This window comes from Fonsecaea nubica (assembly GCF_001646965.1).
Source record: "Fonsecaea nubica strain CBS 269.64 chromosome Unknown Scaff4, whole genome shotgun sequence".
Classification (NCBI taxonomy): domain Eukaryota; kingdom Fungi; phylum Ascomycota; class Eurotiomycetes; order Chaetothyriales; family Herpotrichiellaceae; genus Fonsecaea; species Fonsecaea nubica.
In genome coordinates, this window is record NW_019173677.1 from 101,484 (window position 1) to 126,139 (window position 24,656).

Consider the following 24,656-nt stretch of genomic DNA (forward strand, 5'->3'; position numbering starts at 1 on the left):
TGGCAGCCTGGTTTAGGCGGTAGTGCGGCAAGTAGTCATGCGTCCACTTGTGGCTGTGGCATCATCTACTGTATCTCTTATCCCATCTCTCTTGGTTCCTTAAAGATACCATCCTCCCCATCACTCTCATCATCACCTTCGACTCCTTCACTTTCCCCATCTCCTGTGCAGCTTGATTCATCCAAGCTCGCACTTCTATTGTCCTTTTCCTTTCCCATTTATCTCATCTCCCTGCGGCTGTCAACCCATCTTCATCATGAAGGGTTACGCATTCGCCTTATCGCTCCTCCCACTGTTGGCGGCAGGCTCGCCAATCCTCGTCGACACCATCCACAACGATGCTGCTCCTGTCATCTCCTCGTCCAATGCAAAGGAGATTCCCGACTCTTACATGGTTATCTTCAAGAAGCATGTGACTGAGCGAGATGCCAGCGCCCATCACTCGTGGATTCAGGATGCCCACGTGTCACACGAGTCCCGCAAGCTGGAGCTTCGGAAACGCAGCCAAGTTCCTATGTCGGATGAGACCGTCTTTGAAGGGTTGAGACACACCTACAACATTCCCGGCGGCCTCTTGGGCTATGCTGGCCATTTCGATGAAGGAGTCATCGAGTTGGTCCGAAGGCACCCGGATGTAAGTTCCTATCCCCCTCGTTTCCGCTCTTCGGTCTTCAGATGGCCTGCGCCCATTCGATATCATCGATACGATGATATTGCTATGATTTCCCCGTATTCACAAGCTACTTTTCCCTCCGTGCCTCTCCGCACTTTGGTGTATTGGTCCGAAGCTCACGTGCTTGATTGCTTAGGTTGAATACATCGAGCGTGACTCCGAGGTCCGAACCATGAATTCGACTCCGTCGCTCGAGAAGAACGCTCCCTGGGGCCTTGCCCGTATCTCTCACCGTGAAGCCTTGGGCTTTGGCAATTTTAACAAATACCTCTACTCTGCGGATGGCGGTGAGGGCGTCGACGCTTACGTCATTGACACCGGTACCAACATCGAGCACGTGGACTTTGAGGGCCGCGCCAGCTGGGGCAAGACAATCCCCGTTGGCGATGAAGATGTGGATGGTAACGGACACGGTACACACTGCTCTGGCACGATCGCCGGCAAGAAATTCGGTGTCGCCAAGAAGGCCAATGTCTACGCCGTGAAGGTCCTCAAGTCGAATGGGTCTGGCACCATGTCCGATGTTGTCAAGGGCGTCGAATGGGCTGCAAACGCCCACTCCGAAGCCGTTAGCGCCGCAAAGAAGGGCAAGAAGAAGGGCTTCAAGGGCAGTGTCGCCAACATGAGTTTGGGTGGTGGCAAGTCCAGAGTCCTGGATCTTGCCGTCAACGCCGCCGTGGACACTGGTCTTCACTTTGCCGTCGCTGCCGGAAACGACAACGCCGATTCTTGCAACTATTCCCCTGCTGCCGCTGAGAAGGCCATCACGGTCGGTGCCTCCACCTTGGCCGATGAGCGTGCTTACTTCTCCAACTACGGCACCTGCAACGACATCTTTGCTCCTGGTCTCAACATTCTTTCCACCTGGATTGGCAGCAAGTATGCCACCAACATCATCTCTGGCACTTCTATGGCTTCCCCTCACATTTGCGGTCTCCTTGCCTACTTCCTGTCTCTTCAACCGTCGAGCGATTCCGCATATGCCGTTGCTGCCATCACCCCCAAGCAGATGAAGGCAAACATGATCTCCATCGCTACCGAGGGTGCTCTTTCCAATGTTCCCTCTGACACTGCCAACATCCTCGCATGGAACGGTGGTGGCAAGTCCAACTACACTGAGATCATTGGCGATGGCGGCTACACTTTCCGCCAATCCAACGCTGAGTCGTATCTCTCCGAGAAGGCCTCCGAGCTGAAGGCCGAGCTGAAGCAGATTGCGGCCGAACTTGAGGCTCTGATTGAGAAGTCTTAGATGGTTTGCATGAACTGCTCCAATTCTAGGGTCCTGCATTTCAGCTGTGCGTTGAAAGCAAGGGCACATTGTTCGGGCAAATATGGGTCTGGGACGGGGTCAGGTGGTTTCATCCTAGATTTGGTCGGACTGGTAACCATAGCTCCCCCTGTTCTCGCGGGAGGCTGAGCTCATGTACTTGAGATATATTGGTACTCCTGACATACAATCAGAATGCTTTATCAACAAGATGTGTTTACGTGAATCTTCATTTCGAATGGTTGCATGGCCCGTTGTGCAAGATGTCCATGGCTTCATCGCGGTCGTAGTGCGTGAAAACTCTCTCATCCCGTCTGAACCTCTACCGTGTACTCGTCCTGCCCAGCAAAGGGGTCGTTTCTTCGTGAGCATCTAGTTTTGCCTTCTTTCTCCTTTCCGTTCTCTTTATCCCTCGACCTCCACTGTCCTCTCCATCAGCAATAATCTCCTCGTCATCGTCCTCGTCGTCGACTTCCTTTTGCGGCAGAACCTTGAACTCTCCGTCCATGGCGCGGCTCACGACCCACGAGCCCCTTTCGGCCGCGGCCTTGAAGAACTCCTGGTTCTCCTCAAAGGTCCTGTTCCCGGACTCGGGACAGTATAGGTACGTCCACAGGCCGGCGAGGGCGTTTGTGGCGGCGAAGACGAGGAAGAGATAGAACTCGAGGCGGTCGAAGCCGATCGGGGTCAGTAGGGTGACGGCGAAGTTGGCCAGGCCCCAGACGACGACGCTGACGGCGGCGCCCTGCGCGCGCGCCGTCGACGGGTAGATCTCCGTGGGCACCAGCCAGGGGGGCACGAGCCAGCAGATCCCGAAGACGGCCGTCGCCGCGTACAGCGCCGCGACGCCGGGGATGCCCGTCGCGAGCAGCGGGATGGAGAGGGCACGGCGGTTATACGCCAGGCCGCCCAGCAGGGTGAGCAGGGCGAAGGAGGCAGAGAGCCACCAGGCCCCGACGACCATCAGCTTGCGTCGCCCGACGCGGTCGATCAAAACCCACGCGATGGTCATCATGGCGAAGTAAAACACGTAGTTCCCCAGCGTGATGAACTCGGCCGTGGCCACGCCGAAGCCCAGCAGCTGGAAGATCTGGGCCCCAAACACCGACACGGCCCCGTAGCCTGTCAGAGCCTGGTTGACCTGGCCCATGACTGTCACCACGGTCGGGTGGAACTGCGACCCGCCAGGCCACAGCATGTCGGCGTACGAAATGGTGCCTTCTTCCTGTTCCCGTTTGTGCGCCTTGGTTAGTTCGTCGATGCGCTCGTCGACCTGGTCCTGGCCAAACACCCGGGCGATGCTGCGCTTGGCCCGCTCGTTGTCGCCGTGCAGGACGCACCACCGCGGCGTCTCGGGTAAGAGGTTCGCGACCGCGAGGAGCAGCACCGGGTAGATCTGCATCACGATGATGGGCACGCGCCACGCCCACTGGTTCCACTTGCCCAGGCCGTGCGTGACCCCGACGTTGAGGATGTATGCCATGTTCAGGCCGAAGATGTTGGCTTGGAATTCCTGCGCCAGCGCCGTCCCGCGGGCGTCGTCTTCTTGGAGCTCCGAGCTATACACGGGGACGACTGCGTCGATACCTCCTGTTGTAAAAGGGGGAGGCCCAGTCAAAAGAAGTTCCAAGGTTCTTGAAGATCTGCGTCCTACGTACCGACTCCCAGTCCCATGACAATCCTCCCGGACAGCATCGTCGCCAGCGCAGCCTGCTGGCTCGTGTGGCCCATCCCCGCGACGAACATGAGCAGATTCCCCAGACTGGCGGTCGCCAGACACGCGAAGATGGCTGGCTTGCGGCCTTTTGCGTCTGCAAAGCGCGACGCCAACACGGCTCCCAGAGCACATCCCAAATAGTAGACCGAGACGACGAGCCCGACCAGGGCCGAGTTCCCGGCAATGCCCATGGTGTAGAGGTAGCTGTAGTTGGTGTTGATGAGGGACATCATTCCTAGCAGAGATCAGAGATCAGAGATCAGATATCAGTTCGCGTTCTGTACGAGGTACCGTTCTCTCAAAGACTCGCACACGCGGTATACGAAGGAGATTTGTCTGGCATTTGAAAAGGAAGCAGTCCGAGCCCTTCGCTGACACGGGCATGGGCACACTACTTTCCATACTCATCCACCCGTAGGAGGCATTAGGCATTCGACAAACAACCAGGAAAACACCCCTGAGAAATCAACGAAACTGTGGCTCTTTTCTGCCAATTCCATTTTCTTACCTTGATCGTACCCATACAGCGCAATGGCCGTGGAACTGAACATGACCACCTGGGTCTGCTTGTCCATGACCTTCCTCAGACTGAAAATTCCCGGCATCTTGTTCTCGGCCAGGTCTCTGAACGGTATGTCTTTGGCGATGACAGGCGAGTCTCTGAAGCCCTTATTTGTTCTTCGGGGTAGTGCAGACAGAGGGCGGATGAAGGAATGGCGTGCGTGTTTTTCTGACTTGATGAGTCTCTCGTCTCTCGTCTCTATGACTCTATGACTCTCTTCGGGTATATTCGATAGCAATAGTTCTCTCCTCGTCGTCGTCGTCGTCGTCGTCCGCTCAAAGAAGCAACAATGTAAAGAAACAAGCTAAAATTGTAAAAGACAGAAAGTAACTCAACATTCCTGAACGAAGACTGTATAGGCTGGTTAAACGGCGATGTCCAAGTCGAAGTCGCAATCGAAGCTCATCGGCATGGTTGGTTGGTTGGTTCGCAGAGAACTCAGCGCACAAGAACAACAGTAGCAACAACCACAACCACCATGATGCCGGTCCGGCGTTGACTATAGGCTATTCTGAGTGGTTGTATGTATATACAGCATTTGGACATGCACGGCATGATGCCAGAAAATAAAAAGTGGGAGCTGGCTCACAACCCAGCTCGAAGGCGGGATGGGGAAAGAGAAAGAAAATAAGGTCATGACGTCGTCTGGTCTTTTTTGCTACTACCTAGTAATGCTACTAGTGCTACTAATTGAAGCCAAAGCCGGGGGTGGTCTACTCGGTACATGTCTAGTACTATATACCGAGGACGATGGTGTTATTATAGCGAACTAGCTATGTACCAGTTGGCTCCCTCTCTCCCCTCGCTTCCTGGTCCCGTCCAACCATGCATCTACGTATCTGATCGGCCACGAGCGCCACATCTAAGGAGAGATTCTAAGGAGAGATTGGGCAGCAGTGCGATCGGGCCCTTCAGATCGGCTGATCTCGCGTCCTGGCACGCCTATATCCACAGACAACAACCACATACGTATATATGTCAAGGTCCTACTTTCTACTCACAGCCCCTATGGGGGTTCCCCAGAGATCGGTTAAATGACTGACTGACTAGTTAAGGGAAGCAACCCTCCAGAAATCCTAGCTCTGCGAAGAAATAGTATTACACTCTAATATAAGATATCTATAAGCGTCACACGTTCTAGGCGTTAACAATGTCATAAACTCAAAGACCGCCGTCCGCGCCTCCTCTGTAGCAGTAGATCTCTCCCCCTATCCAGCGTGGACTGTCTATCGGGTTCAAGTCCGTCATACCGACCAGCTGGCATAGGACCTTGTATGCCAAACCCTTCCTGCTCGTCCAAAATATCAACATGCCGGATGACATCGCCGTCAATCTCGTTTCGAAATACGAAGTCTGGGCCCGGCTCTCTCCACCCGTATTTCACCCTCAACTCCGACAGCTCCTCCGCGATCTCGTAGCTACTCAGCAAACAGCCCTTGTCGCCCAACCTTTCGACAATAGGACGCAGCAGTCGTGCGGCGCTCAGCAAGTTGTCGTCGCGAATGACGGCCGAGTTGGCCCAGGTCACGACACACAACAATGTCACCAGTTGAACAAACGGCAGGAGTCCTAAGATTGACGCTGACCATCGCCACTCCACACTCACCACCTGCGCAGGAACCGCGTACCACCCCGATGCATTTCGCCGTGGCCCATTGTAGTCGATGGCGGCTACTGCTTCGACGCTAAACTCCATGATCCGCTGGGATATCATGTCTGCATCTGCAGGAATGTCGGGGCTCCAGTACGTCTCCGTGTTGTATCGGACATACTGGTACATGTCGTCCCGGGTATAATTGAACCCAGACCAGCCGATTGCTCCGGCAACAATCCTTGCTTGTTGGTCTGACAACTCAAACGACTCCGCGGGTTCACCAGAATCAATATATTCTTTGGTCCCGCGCACCTCTGATACCGTGTTTTGGCACCTGAAGAATGCTGCCTCGGGGATTGTATTGCCGTTGGCGCTCTGCAGCGCCAACACTTCCGTGCACCGCGGCCCACAGGTAGAGTTGAGTACACCGACGTACGTCATTGCGCCTGGTCCTACATGCTCCACGTCGAAAGTAGATAGCCCTCCAGCCTCGTCACGGTAAGTAACGGAAGTACTGGTTCCATTACCGCCTTCGATGACTTGCAGTTGTCGACAATCGCCCGTCACACTGACATTGCGGTGGGACACCAAGGTGAGTTGAGGGTTTTGGAGACTCTGGTCTTGAAACACATAAGTCATGACACTCCAGTCTTGGTTGCCGTAAATCATTGGAGTGCCAGGTGTTCCATAACTCGGAACACTCCCCTGCCCAGGCGGATTACCATCAACGAAGAAATAGTCCTGACCCTGAATCCCAAAGTAATTTGCAGATCCCAACTGCGCATCAAAGGTGGGATCTTTGGCTCCCCAAATGTCACGGATGACGGTCAAATCAGTGATGCTCATCGTCCCGAATCGACGTTCTGGAATGTTGGAGGTGTTGAGGTTGTACGTCAATCCTAGCAAGGCCACGAGGATTTGCACCACGAGGTTGATTCCAAGCCACAAGACACAAAGCCACTGCGTCGTGTTAAGCCAGAACCAGGCTCTTCCTGGAGTCCTTGCAGTCAAAAATAATCGAGCGACCTTTCGCAAACTGTCACAGCGCAACAATAAATCGAATTCTTTCAAAGGCCGGTATTTCTCGGTCAGAATTCTCCACCGCATCATCATGGCGTATTCTCGTAGTGAGCTGGTCAGGTTGTTCCCGAGAAACAGCGAAAGAAGCACAATGAGGGCGTTGAAGGCCTTGACTTGTGTTACCGTCATCCACAAGAGGTTTCCAAAGACTCCGAGGCAGACAGCCAAGAGGCCGCACAGCAGCAGCGTGAGGAACCATTGCCAGAGGCCCACAGCCAACAGCCGGCGACGTTGGCGGTCAGGTTTGAATTCTCGTGTCGTCCGCGATGCGAACCCTAACCCATCGGTTGAGACTGAGTGCCTCCATGGTTGTCGTAGTCGAGGAGGCCCGAACTTGGGGTAGGACCGACTGGAACTTGGCGAAGGAAGGCTGTTGGTGAAGGTCAAAGGATCTTGCGATACCTCTGAGATCGGCTGAAGAGGGGGCTTTTCCATATGGCTGGATAGCAGGCATGAGACATTATCTGAATGGGCCACAGAGACAATTTATCGGAATGATAAAGGTGGGATGTCGCGGTCTTGAGGCATCTGTACCATCTGGGGTCGAGCGGCGTTGGGGGCGTGGCATGACTGGCGATAAACGACACAACAGAGTTTTGCTTCTCTGGGAGTCTGCAAGAGGGGGAGAATTTCTTGTCCTTGGATCGTGACCAGTCAATCGAGTGTACCAAGACGTGGAAGTGGTGCCCGCCGACGGTCGAGACCCAAAATGCCCAAAAGAGAGCAGCTGGTGGAAGAATAAGAACAATATTGAAAAGCTTAACAGCGGGTGCAGTTCCTCGTTCAAGCTAAGCTGATAGGGCCACCCCGGAGGGGGTTGGATGAGTGAACTGGGTCTTTAGCTTCTCGCTATTCTCTGACGGAGACCATGGGATTCCTCTTTCATGATAGGCCTATGTATATTTCACATGTTCTCAGATCCATTTTTCGTCTCGAACTGCATCGCGGGGCACAGGTACGCGTAAGAGTAAGAGACTATGCATCATTGACTGTGATCAGCATCTGGGCATTGATGACTTGGATCGCGCTGTTGACTTCCTCACCATGGATAAGACCCCAACAAAATTGACGATTCACATGCCATGATGCGGTGTTTCGAAGAGGTCGAAGTACGAGTATGGGATGGGGTCCCACAAACAAACAGTGGCTTGAAGAGAAATGTGTAGTTGACCTTTGTGGCCTGGTGCTGGTGCTGGTGCTGGTACGGAGATGAGTTCTTCGCCTGCGTCTGCACCTGCACCTGCGACTGCGACTGCGCCAAGCTTCGAAGCCTGCCACCTGCGAACCTGATCCTCACCATCTCAAACATCACCACCGTTCATGATTGTCTCCTACACTGTATGCCCATTACGGACATTAGAGCCAGCTCACAATCCTGTGTTGTGACATTGTCGACCTATTACACCATCCTTCGGCGCCCTTAAAAACAGGAGGAATAAGAGATGCTGTGCTCATATTGTGTTCCCAACCATTCACAACTCAGAGAAAACAGAAGCTTACTATCAAATTGATAGAAGCTGGCCAGATCCTTTCCATGCAGGACTGGGCAGTCTTCTGACACAATCGCTGAGCCTAGGTCGGTTGTGCGCGACTTTTTCCTTTAGATGGAACTTCCCAGAGATTCGAGCCGATAGCCGCTAGATACTCTTCAACAACAAGCACCAGTTTGCCTCCGGTCACGGCCGAAGAGTTCGGGGTTGTGGGCTGACATCTCGCTAGAAAACACTCTGTCGCCCTCTGGCTAACGTCTAGGTTGTGGGCAACGTCGCTTGAAGAGTTACGCTCCTAACCGGCGCTGGTGGCGCTGTGGCATCTTGACTCATGTAACTTTTCATTATGCTCCGATCGCAGCCAACACTGACGACTCCGTCTCGATCACGGGTCCAGTGTAAACCTTCCTGCCTCTGAACAAGTAGTACAAAGCGCCGCCCCCAACCCAACCAGCCAGCACCACGGTCGAATAATTCATATTCTGGGCGGTCACTGGCTGGAAGTTTGGGAATGTGCTGAAGATCATGGCAAAAATGAGCCACACAATTGCAAGGACGTTGGTGAGAACTCCTCCCCACTTGCCGAGTTTGAAAGGTCCGTACTCGTCTTTGGATAGCTTCACTCTTCCGTAAATGACCATGTAGACGACTGGCAGCAGGTAAGACAGATACATGCCGATGATTGCCATAGATAGAATGGCATTGAAAGCCGTGGTATTCCCGAGATAGATGAAACCCAGCAATCCTTGGAGCACTGAGACAAGAACGATCATCCGCACCGGGACTTTGAGCTTGCTATCGACATGCGCAAAGTATTTCGCAAAGGGAGTCGCCTCATCTCGTGCAAAGGCCCAGAATGTACGGCTCGTCGATGTCAGACCTGCAGCATTTGCAGCAGTGGCGATCAGACATATTACCAACGACAGAATGGTTGCTCCGGCAGGGGATTTGGTGACGTTGAGATATAGTTGCATGAAGGGAAAGCCAGTGGGCGATTCGAGGAGGCTTGGTAGATCACCAAGAGAGAACAGGAGCATCAGGCAATATGCAAATCCGATGATGCCGTTGGCGACGACAGAACCGACCATGGCGATTGGCACATTGCGACTTGGCCTGGGCATTTCTTCGGAAAGATGTGCAGCTGCATCATACCTGCATCACCATCTGGTTAGTGGATGACGACGGGAGAACGAGACGGAAAGACATACCCGAGAAATGGATAGACTGAGCTGAGGAGCCCAATGAGCCATGCAACTCCATCACTACTCCAGCCACTCGAATTCGACACCTGGGCAAACACATAATCGGCAGAGTGTTTGGGCGCCATGACCCCAAGCACGATGAAGATGGCGACGAACCCGAGGATGTGCAAGACGCCTAGGGATGTTAGAAGTGTAGCCAAGCGGGAGTATTTGCGTTCATGCTCACCAGAGGCGAGGTTGGTATGAGGTAGGATCTTCGAACCCCAGATATTTACCGCTGCAGCATAGAGCAAGACGAGCCAGTAAAACAACATTCCCTGCCATCGTTGGGGGACATATGTGTCGGGATGATTCAGTGTGATCAAGGCTTGAAACTGGAGGCCAGCTGCAAAGGCTGCGGATGCGGTCAGGACGATTTGACCTCCAACAGAGATCCATCCCGTGAACCAGGACGCGACGACTCTCGAGCCTCGTGGTGCGAGGACAGCGACCCAGTGATATTGGCCTGGTGAATGTCAGTCGTGTCTCACGGTGCTTGAGGAATGGAGTCTTCTTTACCTCCCGCCGTCGGCCAGATGCTGGAGATCTCAGCAAGTGAGAGGGCAATTGCCACGGTGCCCGCGAAGGATATAATGCTTTGGTTCTGTCAGTCAGTTGAAGCCAGTGGGACAAAATATCGAGACTCATCCGTCGAAAGTCGAAACATACTAGTTGTAAAAGAGACAAGGTGCACCACCACTGATCAAGGCGGCAGCAACAACTGATGACAGTGCCTCCCACGTGGCCATCAAGCAGAGACACAAGGAGCCAAGAGACCATATCGAGAAATCCCGCTGCAGCTCCTGCTTGTGGCCCAGGGCAGCGAGCAACTGTTCGTCATTGAGCGACCGCCTGTTGACCGGTGGCACTGTCTCCACTTCCTCTTTCCTCCTTGCCAGCTTTTCAATGTCCATTCTGCCTGTGAGCGTTTGGAGTGCCTCGAATGGACACAGTCCCACCACCTGGGGCCCCAAGCAGTCTTAAATGCTTCATCCCGATAGACACGACCCCGGATGAGTGAGAGCACCAGTGATTAGGCATATCTGTATCTCTTGGCCTCGTGGATCTGGGGTATTACCCACCACGGAGAAACGGGTTGACACGCGGCTACATTCCTCGCACACGAGGCCAGTAACGACACAGCGTTACGTAAATTGATGGTATTTCCAGTCTCATGGCAATCACCCTGAGTTGGAAGGATGTGTAGCTAGGCAACTCCGAGTCTAGACCGCTTTGAAGACGTCTCCCAGCGGAACAGAAGAGGAGGGTGGAGGATGTTGATCTGTCGAAGGTGCGCGGAGGGCGATTCCGCTGTGCTGGGACGACAATCCACAATAGCCAATCAGGACTAATTGCGCAAACTCTAAATGTACCGTCCTGGAAATTCCTCCGCCTTTGTTTTTATGAATCTCGACTCCGTTTCACTATGCAACTTCCCTCGTCGACCCGTCTAATGAGCGAGCGAGCATGTGTCTTTATCTCTTGGTCGATGTGACGAAGCGAATGACCTGCTTACTATTCGCCCGAGATATACCGCCCAAGGAGACGCCAGCGGCCGCTCTTTGTCATGCCGTACATTCACCATGTACTCATCATCCGAATTAGGAAACCGCAGCCGAGCTTGCCCTGCGACAAACAGAACACTGTGCAGGTATTTCTTCGGACGATATTTATCATGGCGCGCTTTGCCGTCAAGAAACAAGCTTGGCATGTTCGAGTCAGCAGGGTTCTGGCTTCAAAGACCCTTTCCTTTCAGAAGGTAGATAGATAAGGGAGGGCCCTGCGGATCCATCGGTCTCTGGTACAAGTTGGTCTTGGGTCTATAAAAGCCCGCCCTTGATGTCACTGTGTGTTCCAGTGCGTCTTTTGTCTTTCTTCCCTGGTTGATCTTTGTCTCTATCACACAATGGCACCTCATCCTTTGGACATTCTCTCAGCTGACGAGACCAACAGTGCTCGTGATCTGATTCTTGGTCTTCATCCCGACGCTGTGCTGAGCTTTCGAGAGATCTACTTGGAAGAACCGCCCAAAGAGCAGCTCATTAAATACTTGGCGGCGGAACACTCTGGAAAGGCTGCTGCTCCCCTACCTCGACGTGCCTTAGTGCAGTACGATGTCATCGGCGCCGACAGGATACCCCAATTCCATGAGGCTGTTGTCGATCTCGATGAAGAAAAAAGGATTTCACATGTTGTAGTCGACAAAACTCAGCATGCGAGCCTGACACTGTACGTGCATAATGCGATAGTTGGAGGTCTGGCCACTAATAATGTTGATTTCTAGCTCCGAGTTTGACACGCTTGTCGAGGTCTGCACAGCCTCTCAGATGTTCAAAGACGTCTGCGCCGAGTTTTCACTTCCAGAGGGGTTTGAAGTCATCGTCGAACCCTGGCCGTATGGCGGTTTGTCTCCCGACGAGGAGAACCGACGTTATTTTCAAGGCCTATGCTTTGCTCGAGACACGAGATCTGGCAACCCGGACTCGAACTTTTATGCCTATCCCTTGCCTTTCATCCCTGTCATGGACGCACACAAAAAGGAAATCATTCGGATAGATCGACTTGCGACTGGTGGCAAGGGAGATGCGCTGGATGCAAAGACGCACACCAAGAACGTCATCGACCATTGCAAGACCTCAGAATATGTCCCAGAGCTCTTGAAAAATGGCACACGGAAGAACCTGAAGCCTCTAAACGTCCTGCAGCCAGAGGGTCCATCCTTCTCTGTAGATGGCGGATTGATTGAATGGCAAAATTGGAGATTCCGTGTGAGCTTCAACCCGAGAGAAGGTGCAGTCGTGCATGACGTCCATTTTGCCGGCAGAAGCGTCATCCACAGGCTGAGCATCAGTGAGATGACTGTGCCTTATGCTGATCCCCGCCCGCCTTTCCCCCGCAAGCAGGCGTTCGACTTTGGGGACGGTGGAGCAGGCAATTGTGCCAACAATCTCTCCCTGGGCTGTGACTGCCTCGGGGTTATAAAATACTTCGATGGAATCGTCACTGGGCCAGATGGTACGGCTAAAACTGCACCTAATGTCATTTGTCTTCATGAACAAGATAATGGTATCGGCTGGAAGCACACGAACTGGCGGACAGGACGTGCTGTTGTGACCCGGAATCGGGAGCTTGTCGTCCAGTTCATCATCACCCTGGCAAACTACGAATACATCTTCGCATACAAGTTTGACCAGGCAGGTGGGATCACAGTTGAGACCCGGGCAACAGGCATTGTGTCGGTTGTCAACATCGATCCAGGAAAGACCAGTCCATATGGGAATGTCGTGTCACCTGGTGCGTTGGCACAGAACCACCAGCATGTTTTCTGTGTCCGCATCGACCCGGCCATCGACGGATATAAGAACACAGTGCTGGCAGAAGAGTCGCATCGCGTGCCGATGAACAAAGCAACGAACCCACAAGGTAACTTTTACGAAGTCCGGCAGACGGTCATCGATCGAAGTCAAAGCCTTGACGCCGCTCCGCAGTACAACCGGATCATCAAGATGGTCAATAAGAGCAAGACTAATCCGATAAGTGGGAAACCGGTCGGGTACAAATTCACACCAGCGGCCACACAATTGCTGCTCGCGGACCCGGATTCCGTCCAGTCTAAACGGGCACTATTCGCACAACATCATGTCTGGGTGACAAAACACCTCGACGGCGAGTTTTATGCAGGTGGCAGATATACGCTGCAGAGTCAAAACGAAATCGGAGGTGTCGCTGACGCTGTCAAGCGCGACGAGGCGGTCGAGGATGAAGATGTCGTCGTGTGGAATGTGTTTGGACTGACCCATAACCCTCGAGTTGAGGACTGGCCTGTCATGTAAGTTGTGCATCGCATTTTATTTCCTCTCCCTCCCATCCTTGATACCCGAGCACACTTCTAACTGACGTTCCGAATCGTACAGGCCGGTCGAAATCCACCAACTCCACATCAAGCCCACTGATTTCTTCACCGAAAACCCGGCCATCGATGTCCCGTCAACGAAGAATGAAGCCTCCGTGTTGACAAATGGAAGTGGAAGCGGGAGATCCCGAGATGCTTGCTGTAAGTTGTAGGTGGTGGCATTACAGTCGTGGCGGTCGTGGTTACATAAGTGGAAGGGCTTCGATTCTGTACGCAATACCTACATTTGAATTGAATTCAACCGTTCTTCAGGGCTGAAAAGATCACCTGATAAGATGTCTGAGGATCCTGGAAGCACGCACGGCCACGGCACCAAAGTCGCTGTCCAAGTATACGGGTTAGTGACTTATTCAGTACAGGCTAGCCCCATCTTTGGGACGAGAATACAGGTAATGCTCTACCGGTGATACGAGTGCTTGGATCCGGTAGTGTCCTTCCTTGTCTGGCCAGCTCTCTGGAAAGGAGAATCGGAACTTAGGTACTCAGGCACCTTACATACATGACTCGTGCTTGTACTTGTATTTGTGTTTGTACTCGGCAAAGTGCCGGACCCAGGCCTCGCGAGGCTACGCTGATCCTATATATATATATATATGATCCAGGGAGTCGAGGGCCAAAGGGGGGAGGAAACCTTCAGCAAAAGTACAATCACTCGGGAAAATCTAATGTTCTAGAGCTCAAAGTCTTTGAACTATTTGGATTTCTATTTTACAATGTACTGTAGCTTATCACGCACGGTTTGTCGTGGGTATAGATGTTTCAGACGTACTTTAGGTATATATACCAAAGGATAGTGAGTATTTACAATAGGCGTGACTGTGACTGTCAAATACTACTTTTACTACTACTAATACCACCTCCTGTAACTGCGAGCTCCACATTTACTCTCGTGTGCCCGTTCATTTCATGACCGATCCCGTCGTCGAAGAGGCTGTTTCTAGCTCAGGAAAAACGTCTTGACGGCGCGCGGCTCTATCGTCGCCTCGAACACGGCGCCGCCAATCTGCGTCTGTCCCACCATGGTGACATTGTGCTCGTTGTCGGTCAGATACGCCGTGGCCGTCGAGGCATTGACGCCGCTCAGGTTGATGGTCAGCTGGTAGGGGAAATGGGCCTCGTTGATGACGGGGATGGCCACGGTGCCGTTCGTGTTGACGTACGCACTGACATAGACGTTTTCGGCGCTGCTCGTCGCCCCGATGCGCACGGAGCCTGGGCGCGCGAAGCGGAAATATGATGCAAATGCCCACAGTCGCGCCGATACGAAGTAGCTGTCGTGGTTGAGTCGAATCAGCGCATTGTCGTTGGTCGTGTTCTGCGCGCACCACCAGTGCGTGTAGCCCGATGTGTCGGAGTTGACAAAGGCGTTGTGCATGTACATTGCCCATTGGAATCCCTCGCTTTGGCACAAAGTCAATAGGGATTCAACAGAAGAATTCTGGCAAGAGTTTCAACTTACGCGAGTTGTCCGGATACATCCCAGTTGGCATTCCATGGTCCCGAACCCTGCAAAGGTCAGTCAGTCTTGGGTTTCGACTGGAATGATCTCCTTTCCTTACATCAGCCCACTCGGTCATCAAATTTGGCTTTCCGTTCGAGTTGAACGGTCTTTCTGGATTGCTCTGGTAGTTGTGCCATGTCTGGATCCATCAGTTTTCTCCCTTGACCACATGTGGGTAGGAACTTACGGCAACATCGAACAGGTCAGCTCCGCCAGCCTGTTGCAGTTCATACAAAATATTTCTCTCCTGTCGGGCACCAGTCGCATCACAACACGCAACACTGATGTTAGGAAATGCCGCCTTTGCTGTCGGATACAAGAACTCCAGAAAGTCCTTTGCCTGGTAACCGTCCGACTCCATACAAGCGTAAGTGACGGGGTTGAAGTCCGGTTCATTGTAGGCACCGAGCAACGAGACTTCGATACCTTCCTGCTCGTAGAATTTGACGTATTGCACCAAATAGTCGGCATATGCTTGTCTCCAATCGCCGCTGCAGTTGGTGCTGCCTCTAACACCGCAGATGAGACCGCCTTCGTCCTCGGTGCCAACCGTCTTCATACATCCAGGAGCTGACCATGCATCGGCATATACATAGACGTTGGGGTTGTACTTGAGCGCCGTCTGTGTGAGTTGCAGCTGACATGTGTCATTTCGGTCCCACACATAGTTGAACGGTCCTTCTGGCGTCGGCGGACAAACTGGCAGGATGGATGCGACGTCGCCAGGGACATGGCCTGGAGTCGAGCCGATGTCATTGCGAACAATCGACAATCCTCCAATGTTCTCGTCAAAGAGGATCTGGGTGACAATTTCCTGGTTGGCCGGAGACAGTCCCACAGACCCAAATTGGTGGCATGCAATACCAAATGCGCCTGAACATCCACCTCCTATCATCGTCTGATATGTCTGGAGTGCATTGATCGAGATTGCCGCCGAGTAGGTGATGTTTGGGGCGTAGGTCCAGGCAGAGGCGCCAGCGGCAAAGACAGCGACGACGAGGTTCCTCATTTTTGCTCCTTGATCTTGTCGACGATCGTCTGGCCAAGCAAGGTCCAATGCAGGTACAACATATGTACTTTTTCGTCTCCCCGCACACATCACCCCGTACAGATCGTAAAGGCACCAGATCGTCTTTTACCCGGGGTGTTTTCATCGGTAGCATTTACCCGGCGGCCATTCTCCGACCTGCCACCAGCTGTCACGCATGCTAACCTGTCACTGTCGCTCAAGTCCATCTTTCCTCTCGCTTGCATGCAAATAATGTTGCAGAAATATGACGACAACCGGCCATATAAACCGGAAATCCTGGTGTCTTGTGGGAGTTTCTGCTGTATTCATCTTCTCCGCAATCGGCGTTTTTAGCCAATTTGCTGCAGCCCATTAATAATGCCGTAGGATCCAACCCTTGCAGAAGTCGGTGTAATGGCAAAATGAAGCGTTCGTTAGAATTAGATGACTTGAAAGAGCAACGAGGACGATGGGTAAATGGCAGAATCTTGGGAAAAGGCCACATTGTTTGCCGATGGCATCCGAATTGCCGGAGCATTCGAGGTACAGGCCAAAATCCTCACTGACCATGCAAGATGTAAGGTGATCTGGGTGCATAGAGAAAGCGGCAATACTGTCTTCGCAGGCTGTTTTCCACGGCTAAAACGGTCTGTATGGTCATTCCACCTTAAAAGTGCGGTAGTATTATCGAGTTTCGATGCTGATAAGGGCATCGAAGATTCGGTTCATATGATTTCGTCGTGTTAGCGAATCACCAGTCAGACCATGTCGTAGATTGATTCATGCAAGCACTCTGTCGGCTCTGGGTGTAAAATCGACTCTGCAGGGTCTGAGGCAATAACCGAACATCTTGCTTAGCTTCATCTGGAGCAGTGAAGGAGTCAAGACGACTCTTTGGTGCAGTATAAGGCTGCAAGCTTTCGAAGTCTGTACATGGAGACTGAGTCGGAGGAGATTCAAGCACACCCTGTCGGTCGCCTTGCCTCGCTTTGAACGGTAATGTCCTTTGGGCAGACATTTGCATCTTCTCGGCTGCGGGTATTGATCATCCTGGGTAGTGTAACTCTTCAATGAACATCCAACGACATGGTGAAGAGCGGCAGGAACTCATAATGTCAAGAAGCCATCCAATCCTTTAGCGGCCGTGCAGGGGTTTTGTGTCTGACCCAGGCTCATCTAGTTACTCCATTTCAGATAGAAGCCCTGAGTTCATTGTCGACAAAATCCGCTAAGTCGACAGAGCATCAGAGGGCTTTTTTTGCTCGATATTTTGTTAACTCGGCCCTTTTGGATTATATTGCCTCATTGGCATGGGGAGGCGCGAAAATACTCGCGGTTCCTTTTGACCTGCGATATTAGCAGGAATTCTCTCATTAACAACGACGCCACTCACCTCTTGACCTGCCCTTACAGGGATGGAGTAGAATGGTTGATGGATCAAGATCGAGTTTGATGATGGACAGTGGATGTTGACATTTCCGACGAAGGCAGATTTCCTGTTTAGCGGCCGATCTCCAAAAAGGGGCAACAACTGCGTCTGCGTCTGCGTCTTGGTATCAGCGAGGAATCATCGTCCGTTCAAAACCCACGAAACCTACCATCTTCAGCAATTCCTCCCTGGTATCCAACTTCACGAAGAACCAACGCAACCATGCAACATGCCCCAATCAATTTGTTGCCATTCCTGCTCGCAACTCAATATGTGGGGTAAAGGTCGAGCATGGCCCCATGAGCGAGCGCAGAACGCGCTGTTGCTCCTCATCGAAAGCAGCTCGCTTGCAGGGCTGAGAGCCTAAACGAAAGTGCGATCTGCGGCATCTTCGCCCAGAAGAATCGTCGGCTTCCGCTCCAGCAGAGTTATCTCGATCACCATCACCGATGACCAGAATCTGCGTTGAATTGGGGAAATGCCAACACCGCCAATCTTCCCCAAACCATCTGCTTCTGGGAGACCGACAAGCCCCACCGTCAGGCTGTGCAGCGACTTGGACACGTCGAACCTGAGTCCTCTTTTGAGATGGTGGACCTTGGGTGGAAGTCCATATATGAAGAGATTTCGGGGTGACGAGCTTGTAGGCGCTGAAGACCTTCTGAGAGCGGCGGCGTTATCTCGCTTCCCGTGCTACACGACATCAACATGGGTGACTGGCCGCTTTGGTCGTTTTGTGCGCAGCATCCCGTCTTTGGGATTGCTTTACTGGGTACCCTGGTCCTTGTTGCAACCTGGAGACTGAATGAATATGTCAAGGCTCGAAAATACAGATTCCCGCCTCGGATACCGGGGGTACCGATCTTCGGCAACACTTTTCAACTACCTCCTTTGAAGCAGGGACTATGGGGCATGGAAATGGCAAAGAAATACGGGGAGATGTAAGTAATCGGACTCCAACGAGGAATATCTGACAAGGCTGAATTGTGGTCAGGTTCACTTGTAGTATTGGTGGTAAGACATGGGTCTTTCTGAATTCGTCACGCACCGTCAACGACTTGATGGAGAAGCGGTCGTCCATCTACTCTTCGCGTCAATACATGCCCATGGCATCGGGCGTTCTCTCGGGCGACAATCGAGTTCTGCTCATGCCATACGGGGAACGGTGGCGGATGATCCGACGCATCATGCACTCGATCCTCAACAAGCAAAACTCGCCCGTCTTCGCACCCTTCCAAGACATAGAATCCAAGCATCTCCTGTACGACTTTCTCCACCATCCGGAGTTGTGGTACTCGGCCACCCAGCGTTTCGCCAATTCGGTCATCATGAGCGTGGTATTTGGCAAGCGCATGGAGCTGGAAGATCCCAAGATACGAGAACTCTTTGAGACATCCAACGCTGTCATCGAGGCGATTCAGCCTTCGGCCAATCTCGTCGACTCCCTAACCTTCCTGGAAAGACTTCCCAAGAGTTTGCAATGGTGGCGGCCGAGAGGGGAGGCCATGTTTCAAAAGACTGTCAAGTAAGCTGGTCCAAAAGTATCATATAACGCTGCAACTGACCGGGGTTACAGCATCTACAGGCGGGAGGTCGAGGAATTGGAGCAGAAGATGAAAAACGGAACCGCGAGGGATTGCTTCGCCACAAGGTTTCTCCGCGATCCCGAGACCAAGAACTACGGGCAGACGCAGACGTACTTTGCACTGGGGTCTCTGATGGAGGCTGGGAGCGATACCTCTCGCATGACCATCAGCCAGGTCATGGCCGCCGCGGTCCTCGACAAGCGATGGGTCGACACCGCGCGGGAAGCCCTCGACCGAGTCTGCGGGAGGAATGCCGAACGCCTACCAACTTTCGAGGACCGGGTCGACCTGACCTACATCACGGCGACGGTCAAAGAGGCGTTCCGATGGCGCCCGTTCGCCGAGATTGGAGTGCCGCACATGCTCATCCAGGACGACGAGTACGAAGGCTACCGGTTCCCCGCGGGGACATTGTTCACGTGGAACGCTACAGCCATTGCGATGGACCCGCGCGAGTACGAGCAACCGGAACGGTTCTGGCCCGAGCGATTCCTCAACAACGACCTGGACCATGTTTTGAAGGGACACTGGAGCTTTGGACCAGGTATGTTGGGGGGTTTACCCTTCTTCTGGTAATCTTGTAAGAGACATGAAGAGATGATACTAACAACTTGCCCATGTGGCGGGACATCCAGGCCGGCGCGTATGTTCCGGATACAATGTAGGAGAGACGAATGTCTGGATCGTGGTGGCACGACTCCTCTACTGTTTCGACTTTGAGGCCGTTCCAGTGAGTTTCTATCTTCATCCCCGAGAGCACTCTCTAACTAACTACCTCCCACTACCTCTATAATTTCTCCCGCGTCTGCGAACGAAACTAATCAAAACTTCCAGGGAAAGCCAATCGACTCGTTCCAGGTTAATTGGGGGGAACATCGATTCGCGCCGTTTGACGTCTCGATCAGAGTTCGAAGTCCTCATCACGCGGCATTGATTGAGAGAGAGGGAAGAACTGCCGTGGCCACAAAGTACTGACTGAGTAACTAAGTCCTCGCAGACTTTCCCTCCTTGCGTCTCTTGCTGGCTGTTGTGGCTGCTCTGCATAAAGTGGTTGAGTTGAGTTGGAGTAAGGAAAGCATAGGAGAGGATAGACTCCATCATTCATCCATCCATCCATGGCTCCGGACGAACAAGTGATAGACAGAACCATCACCCCACATAATTCATTGATAATTCCATTGGATGTCCCCTATTTTCCTATTTCATCCTCTGTGGAGAGAGAAGTCAAACCCCACACAACACGACACATGGGGAACATCACTCACTGCTGTCTGTGAACGGGGTCGTGTACCTAGGTATGTAACAAGACACGGCGAGGGGAATACTTGTATTGCCGGGTCCTTGACACAAACCCATCTCCTGAGATCCCACCCTCCAACATGTTAGATTACCCTGACTCTGACTCTGACCCTGACCCCGAAGGTATCTTCTCCAGGTCTTGACTCTGATATATTTCCCAATTGGTCCATGACCAATAATAATAACCCGTCAGACGTTTCTTGATGATTCTTCTCCTCCTGCAAGGCAACAGTAATAGTTCTTTCGTGGGGCTTTTTCTTTCGTGTTACAGCCTCGGCGGTGGTCCCACCAATTGCCCCAAAAACACCTGAGAGCAATAAATAACGAAGGATAAGAGTGGAACACGAGGGAAGGAATACAATAATACATAGGGTATTCATTTCCCAGATTCTTTGGAGAAGTGGCAGAAAATCACCACGAATACCACGAATAAGCGCCGCGCTGGGACGGTGGTAAAGTCATCTCTCTACAAAAAAACTCGGCACCATGGGAAAACAAACCCCTGTCAACAAGGTGGGTTAACCCCTCAAGTGGCAGGACTGACCTGTCTCCCTGCCTTGCATTCATCCTGCTGACGAGTCGCATACATGTCCAGGTCATCATCGTTGGCGCCGGCCCGTCGGGCTTGCTGCTGGGTATCCTGCTCGCCAAGCGAGGGGTAAAGGTACAAATCCTCGAGGCGGCCGGAGAACTGGACAAGAATCCCAGGGCGGCTCACTATGCCCCGTCGGCAGTGTACGAACTGCATCGGGCGGGAGTTCTCGACGACGTCAAGGCCCAAGGCATCCATCCCGATGCGGTGTGCTGGCGCCATCCCGACGGCACCTTCATCGCGGGCATTCGAAGTCGGTTCGACATAGAATTCCCCATGGTTTGTCTGCCCCTGGATCAACTCGATGTCCTCCTCCTGCAACATTTCCTGGCTCAGCCAGATACCGAAGTTTTGTGGAACCATAAAGTCGTCTCCATCGAGCAGGATGACAATGAGGCCAGAGTCCACGTCGAATCTCCGGAGGGCAAGAAGACGTTCGGCGCCGACTATATCGTCGGATGTGATGGGGCAAACAGCCAGATCAGGCGCTCGCTTTTCGGTGATCTGAATTATCCCGGGGAGACCCTACAGAAACAGATCATTGCCACCAATGTGAGTGCATCAACTGGACAAAACGCAAGAGACTGACATCCCTCAAAGGTATATTACGACTTCCATAAATTCGGGTACTGGGACTCGAATTTCATCATCGACGAAAACGACTGGTACATGGCGGCTCGAATCACCCAAGACGGACTATGGAGAGTAACGTATGGCGACGTATGGGGCCTGTCGAACGAAGAGTACCTTGCAAGACAACCCGAGCGGTACGAGAAAATCCTGCCTGGGCATCCGAAACCGGGAGATTATAAGCTCGTCAGCGCCAGTCCGTACAAGCTACATCAACGATGCGCCGAGTCTTTTCGGGTAGGGAGATTCTTACTCGCCGCCGACGCTGCTCATTTATGCAACCCATTGTAAGTCCTCCCGGACTAGTAAAAAATTCAAGCTGACAAGTCGGTTGTAGCGGTGGATTGGGCCTAACTGGGGGAATTGCTGACGTAGGGAGCCTATTCGATGCTCTCGTGGCGTTGAAGGAGGGAAAAGCAGACGATAGCATCCTCGACAAGTATAGTGAAGTCCGACGCAAGAAATGGGCCGAGATCATCGACCCCATGTCGCGAGCCAATTTCCGACGTGTTTGTCTAGACGAGGCCGAGTCAGAGAGACAAGAGTTCTGGGAACTTTGTAAGAAGATGGAAGAGGACGAGGAATTAGCTCGGCAGATGGCACAGGTGAGTAAAGTATGACTTTATTAGGGTATGGTAGCCGTGCTGATGCTTAACAGGGAACGAATATACTGCGAGAGGATTTTCGAGAGTATTTGACCACTGGTGCGGCCTAGGCAGGATCAAGGAGGTGAACAGGTGTGTTGACAATTGTTGGATAGATCATCTCAAGAAGTGATAGTCCTGGCATTTTAGCGAATAATGTAGCTAGATCAGACTACGAGGAAGACTTAAACCTCATTTTGCAGTTATAAACATCGACCCGAAGCGACTCCCTACGCTCTCGGCTCGTGTTGGCGGGTCGGTTTCTGTGTCACCTGGAGGAAAGCCCGCATTGGCTGGAATCAGGAGCCGGTGAACGTCTCAAGGCGCAAGACAGCGACACTGGCCGAACCACCAAATACATCAAGGCAATCTTTGAGCATCGCTGAGACCGGAAGGATAGCAACACAGTAGGATGAACGTCCTCGAGTAAGGGGATACTACAAGTAGCAATGGGGGATATTATTATGCGCAGGGGTGTTTCTGTGGTCAACTGAACCTGTCGTCATTGCTTGGCGGAGATGGACTGCCACGACTGTCCCCTCAGGTTCGCTCCCTCGAGCCTCGAGTGGAGTTGGTGGTAAAGAGGATGCCTGCAATATCTTATTCGTTCTGCAACACAAATCTGGATCGCGGACACCCATCGAATCTGACATTGTTGTTCTTCATTGCATTGTTTTGTCTCTAGCAAGCCGCATTTTGATGTCTGCGGATTGAGGGTCGTTCTTCATCTCCGCAGTTTTGCGCATCTGGCTCTACACCGACATCAATGCGATTGCTATCTCAATCGAGCTCATCACTACCAACTTCAGCAACGACCGATTGACCTCATTCTTCCCCCCATCGCACACGCAGTACCAAACTCTGATAGATTCTCCGAGATTGACAACCATTCGCCTTTTCGTCGAGTCCTACTTCCAGAGCCGGTCGGCACATCTATCCGGACTACCATAGTTTACAAGCAAGAGCTGGCATACACTCCTTTTGGTGGCAGGACAGGGGAGGATGGCGGACTTTACACTCGTGCCCAGTGGGCATGGCAGTAATTACACTGGCATGCTGACAAGGAGCATCGTCTTCTCTGGAGCTCTTTTCGTCTTCCTTGCAGGCATGCGCATCTCAATCCATTGATCCCAAGTCTGATGCAACTGACCATTGAGTTAGCGTCAGGAATGACGATAGCATCAATCGCTATCCCGGACTGGATAGCGTTCGATGGGAGCACAGTGAGTGGATGTGCCTGGGTACAAGGTTGTGTCTCACTGGTAAACAGAATCACGGAACCTCGATACGATATAGCTACGGCCTACATCGAAGATGTTCAAATACAAACCTCCCTCCTTCAAATATCACACACACATCCGCCTCCAATTGGCATTGCACACAATTTCCCCGGTACGAAGACTGCCGGGGGGATGACCGATACTTTTGCAGCATGTGGAGATCGGTAGGCTTTTTAATGTCCTTTGCAGTGGTGTTGGAGGGCATGACACTGGCCGCATTTGCCGTCCTGCTTGTGGGTGGGAAGCAGAAAAGAGAACAAGGCTGGGGCGTCTTGACAATATTGGTGGCATTGGCAGCGTTTGTCCAGGCCATTGGAATGGCGTTGATGGTGAGAAACGTCTCGCTCCATAGCGCAACCTGCAACTAATCACCACAACAGGCATATCTGTACGAGAACGACGAGCGATTTTTTTCCGGCTGGTATCTCGATAAGAGCTGGACCATGTGCACGGTTTCATGGAGTTTTGAAGCATTGTGCGCGGTTGCTATTACCTTGGCAGCAGTAACACTGCCGAGTGAGGGAGGATACGAACTGATTCCAGATCATGGCTAACCCGGGTCAAAAATGATCGGGAGACGCTAGATGCTGAACAATTTCTGAAGATGTTGTTGTTGAGTATCCTTCGCGCTGGCGGGATTGGATCTGGGACGTCGCCTTGACAGCAAAATATTTGATGTTGTGACCTCGGGCGTTGCGTGTGTTGGGGAATATATACGGGATCCCTAGAAAGCTGTTCGCAACCAGCTGTAATATAGAGAACGATTTAGTGTCCGTACCATGGTTACTTGGAGGCGGTGTTTGAGTATTTGACGGTATTTGCCGTGAAACAAGGCGACCACAAGGAAGCCGTTGCCGGAGGAAACTAACCGAAGTCGAGAACATGTGAATGGATGAAGATGCGGACGAGACGGGCATTGAGAACGGCCCTGGCGTGGCGCCGCTTTTGATTTGCAGCCCAAGGCATGTGATATTCAGATATGGGCTTGGTGGTTGGATGCCGAATTCCGGGGAGTCTGTGCCTGATCAGGCAGGGATTGGCGGGAGGCTTTTAAAAGCGGCCACTTCCCGATGGATACGAGATACGCAAGGAGTCAGAAACGGATTCAAGAATCTGGAGTTTCAATTAGCACCAATGCCACGCAGA

General features: G+C 52.4%; 7 protein-coding genes across 7 annotated transcripts; 3 read left to right on the forward strand and 4 right to left on the reverse strand.

The window, feature by feature from the left end:
- Nucleotides 1-256: 256 nt before the first annotated feature.
- Nucleotides 257-1,925, forward strand: AYO20_00963 (subtilisin-like protease; the record flags this gene model as incomplete). The annotated part of the gene is made up of 2 exons (XM_022639270.1): nucleotides 257-634; nucleotides 810-1,925. 2 exons carry the CDS (start codon nucleotides 257-259, stop codon nucleotides 1,923-1,925), a joined length of 1,494 nt encoding a protein of 497 aa, XP_022504578.1.
- Nucleotides 1,926-2,265: 340 nt separating this feature from the next.
- AYO20_00964 (hypothetical protein) lies at nucleotides 2,266-4,265 on the reverse strand (the record flags this gene model as incomplete). The annotated part of the gene is made up of 3 exons (XM_022639271.1): nucleotides 2,266-3,533; nucleotides 3,602-3,895; nucleotides 4,169-4,265. 3 exons carry the CDS (start codon nucleotides 4,263-4,265, stop codon nucleotides 2,266-2,268), a joined length of 1,659 nt encoding a protein of 552 aa, XP_022504579.1.
- A 1,110-nt stretch (nucleotides 4,266-5,375) lies between these two features.
- Nucleotides 5,376-7,331, reverse strand: AYO20_00965 (hypothetical protein; the record flags this gene model as incomplete). Its single annotated transcript, XM_022639272.1, has 1 exon — nucleotides 5,376-7,331. One exon carries the CDS (start codon nucleotides 7,329-7,331, stop codon nucleotides 5,376-5,378), a length of 1,956 nt encoding a protein of 651 aa, XP_022504580.1.
- A 1,399-nt stretch (nucleotides 7,332-8,730) lies between these two features.
- Nucleotides 8,731-10,541, reverse strand: AYO20_00966 (hypothetical protein; the record flags this gene model as incomplete). Its single annotated transcript, XM_022639273.1, has 5 exons — nucleotides 8,731-9,538; nucleotides 9,595-9,763; nucleotides 9,815-10,093; nucleotides 10,147-10,223; nucleotides 10,297-10,541. 5 exons carry the CDS (start codon nucleotides 10,539-10,541, stop codon nucleotides 8,731-8,733), a joined length of 1,578 nt encoding a protein of 525 aa, XP_022504581.1.
- Nucleotides 10,542-11,533: 992 nt separating this feature from the next.
- Nucleotides 11,534-13,947, forward strand: AYO20_00967 (copper amine oxidase 1; the record flags this gene model as incomplete). The annotated part of the gene is made up of 4 exons (XM_022639274.1): nucleotides 11,534-11,856; nucleotides 11,912-13,456; nucleotides 13,542-13,681; nucleotides 13,793-13,947. 4 exons carry the CDS (start codon nucleotides 11,534-11,536, stop codon nucleotides 13,945-13,947), a joined length of 2,163 nt encoding a protein of 720 aa, XP_022504582.1.
- A 530-nt stretch (nucleotides 13,948-14,477) lies between these two features.
- On the reverse strand, nucleotides 14,478-16,050 carry AYO20_00968 (hypothetical protein; the record flags this gene model as incomplete). Its single annotated transcript, XM_022639275.1, has 4 exons — nucleotides 14,478-14,940; nucleotides 15,000-15,046; nucleotides 15,100-15,180; nucleotides 15,229-16,050. 4 exons carry the CDS (start codon nucleotides 16,048-16,050, stop codon nucleotides 14,478-14,480), a joined length of 1,413 nt encoding a protein of 470 aa, XP_022504583.1.
- A 2,137-nt stretch (nucleotides 16,051-18,187) lies between these two features.
- Nucleotides 18,188-22,301, forward strand: AYO20_00969 (hypothetical protein; the record flags this gene model as incomplete). The annotated part of the gene is made up of 8 exons (XM_022639276.1): nucleotides 18,188-18,420; nucleotides 18,474-19,004; nucleotides 19,056-19,609; nucleotides 19,731-19,795; nucleotides 20,960-21,508; nucleotides 21,557-21,873; nucleotides 21,924-22,191; nucleotides 22,245-22,301. 8 exons carry the CDS (start codon nucleotides 18,188-18,190, stop codon nucleotides 22,299-22,301), a joined length of 2,574 nt encoding a protein of 857 aa, XP_022504584.1.
- Between the last annotated feature and the right edge of the window lie 2,355 nt (nucleotides 22,302-24,656).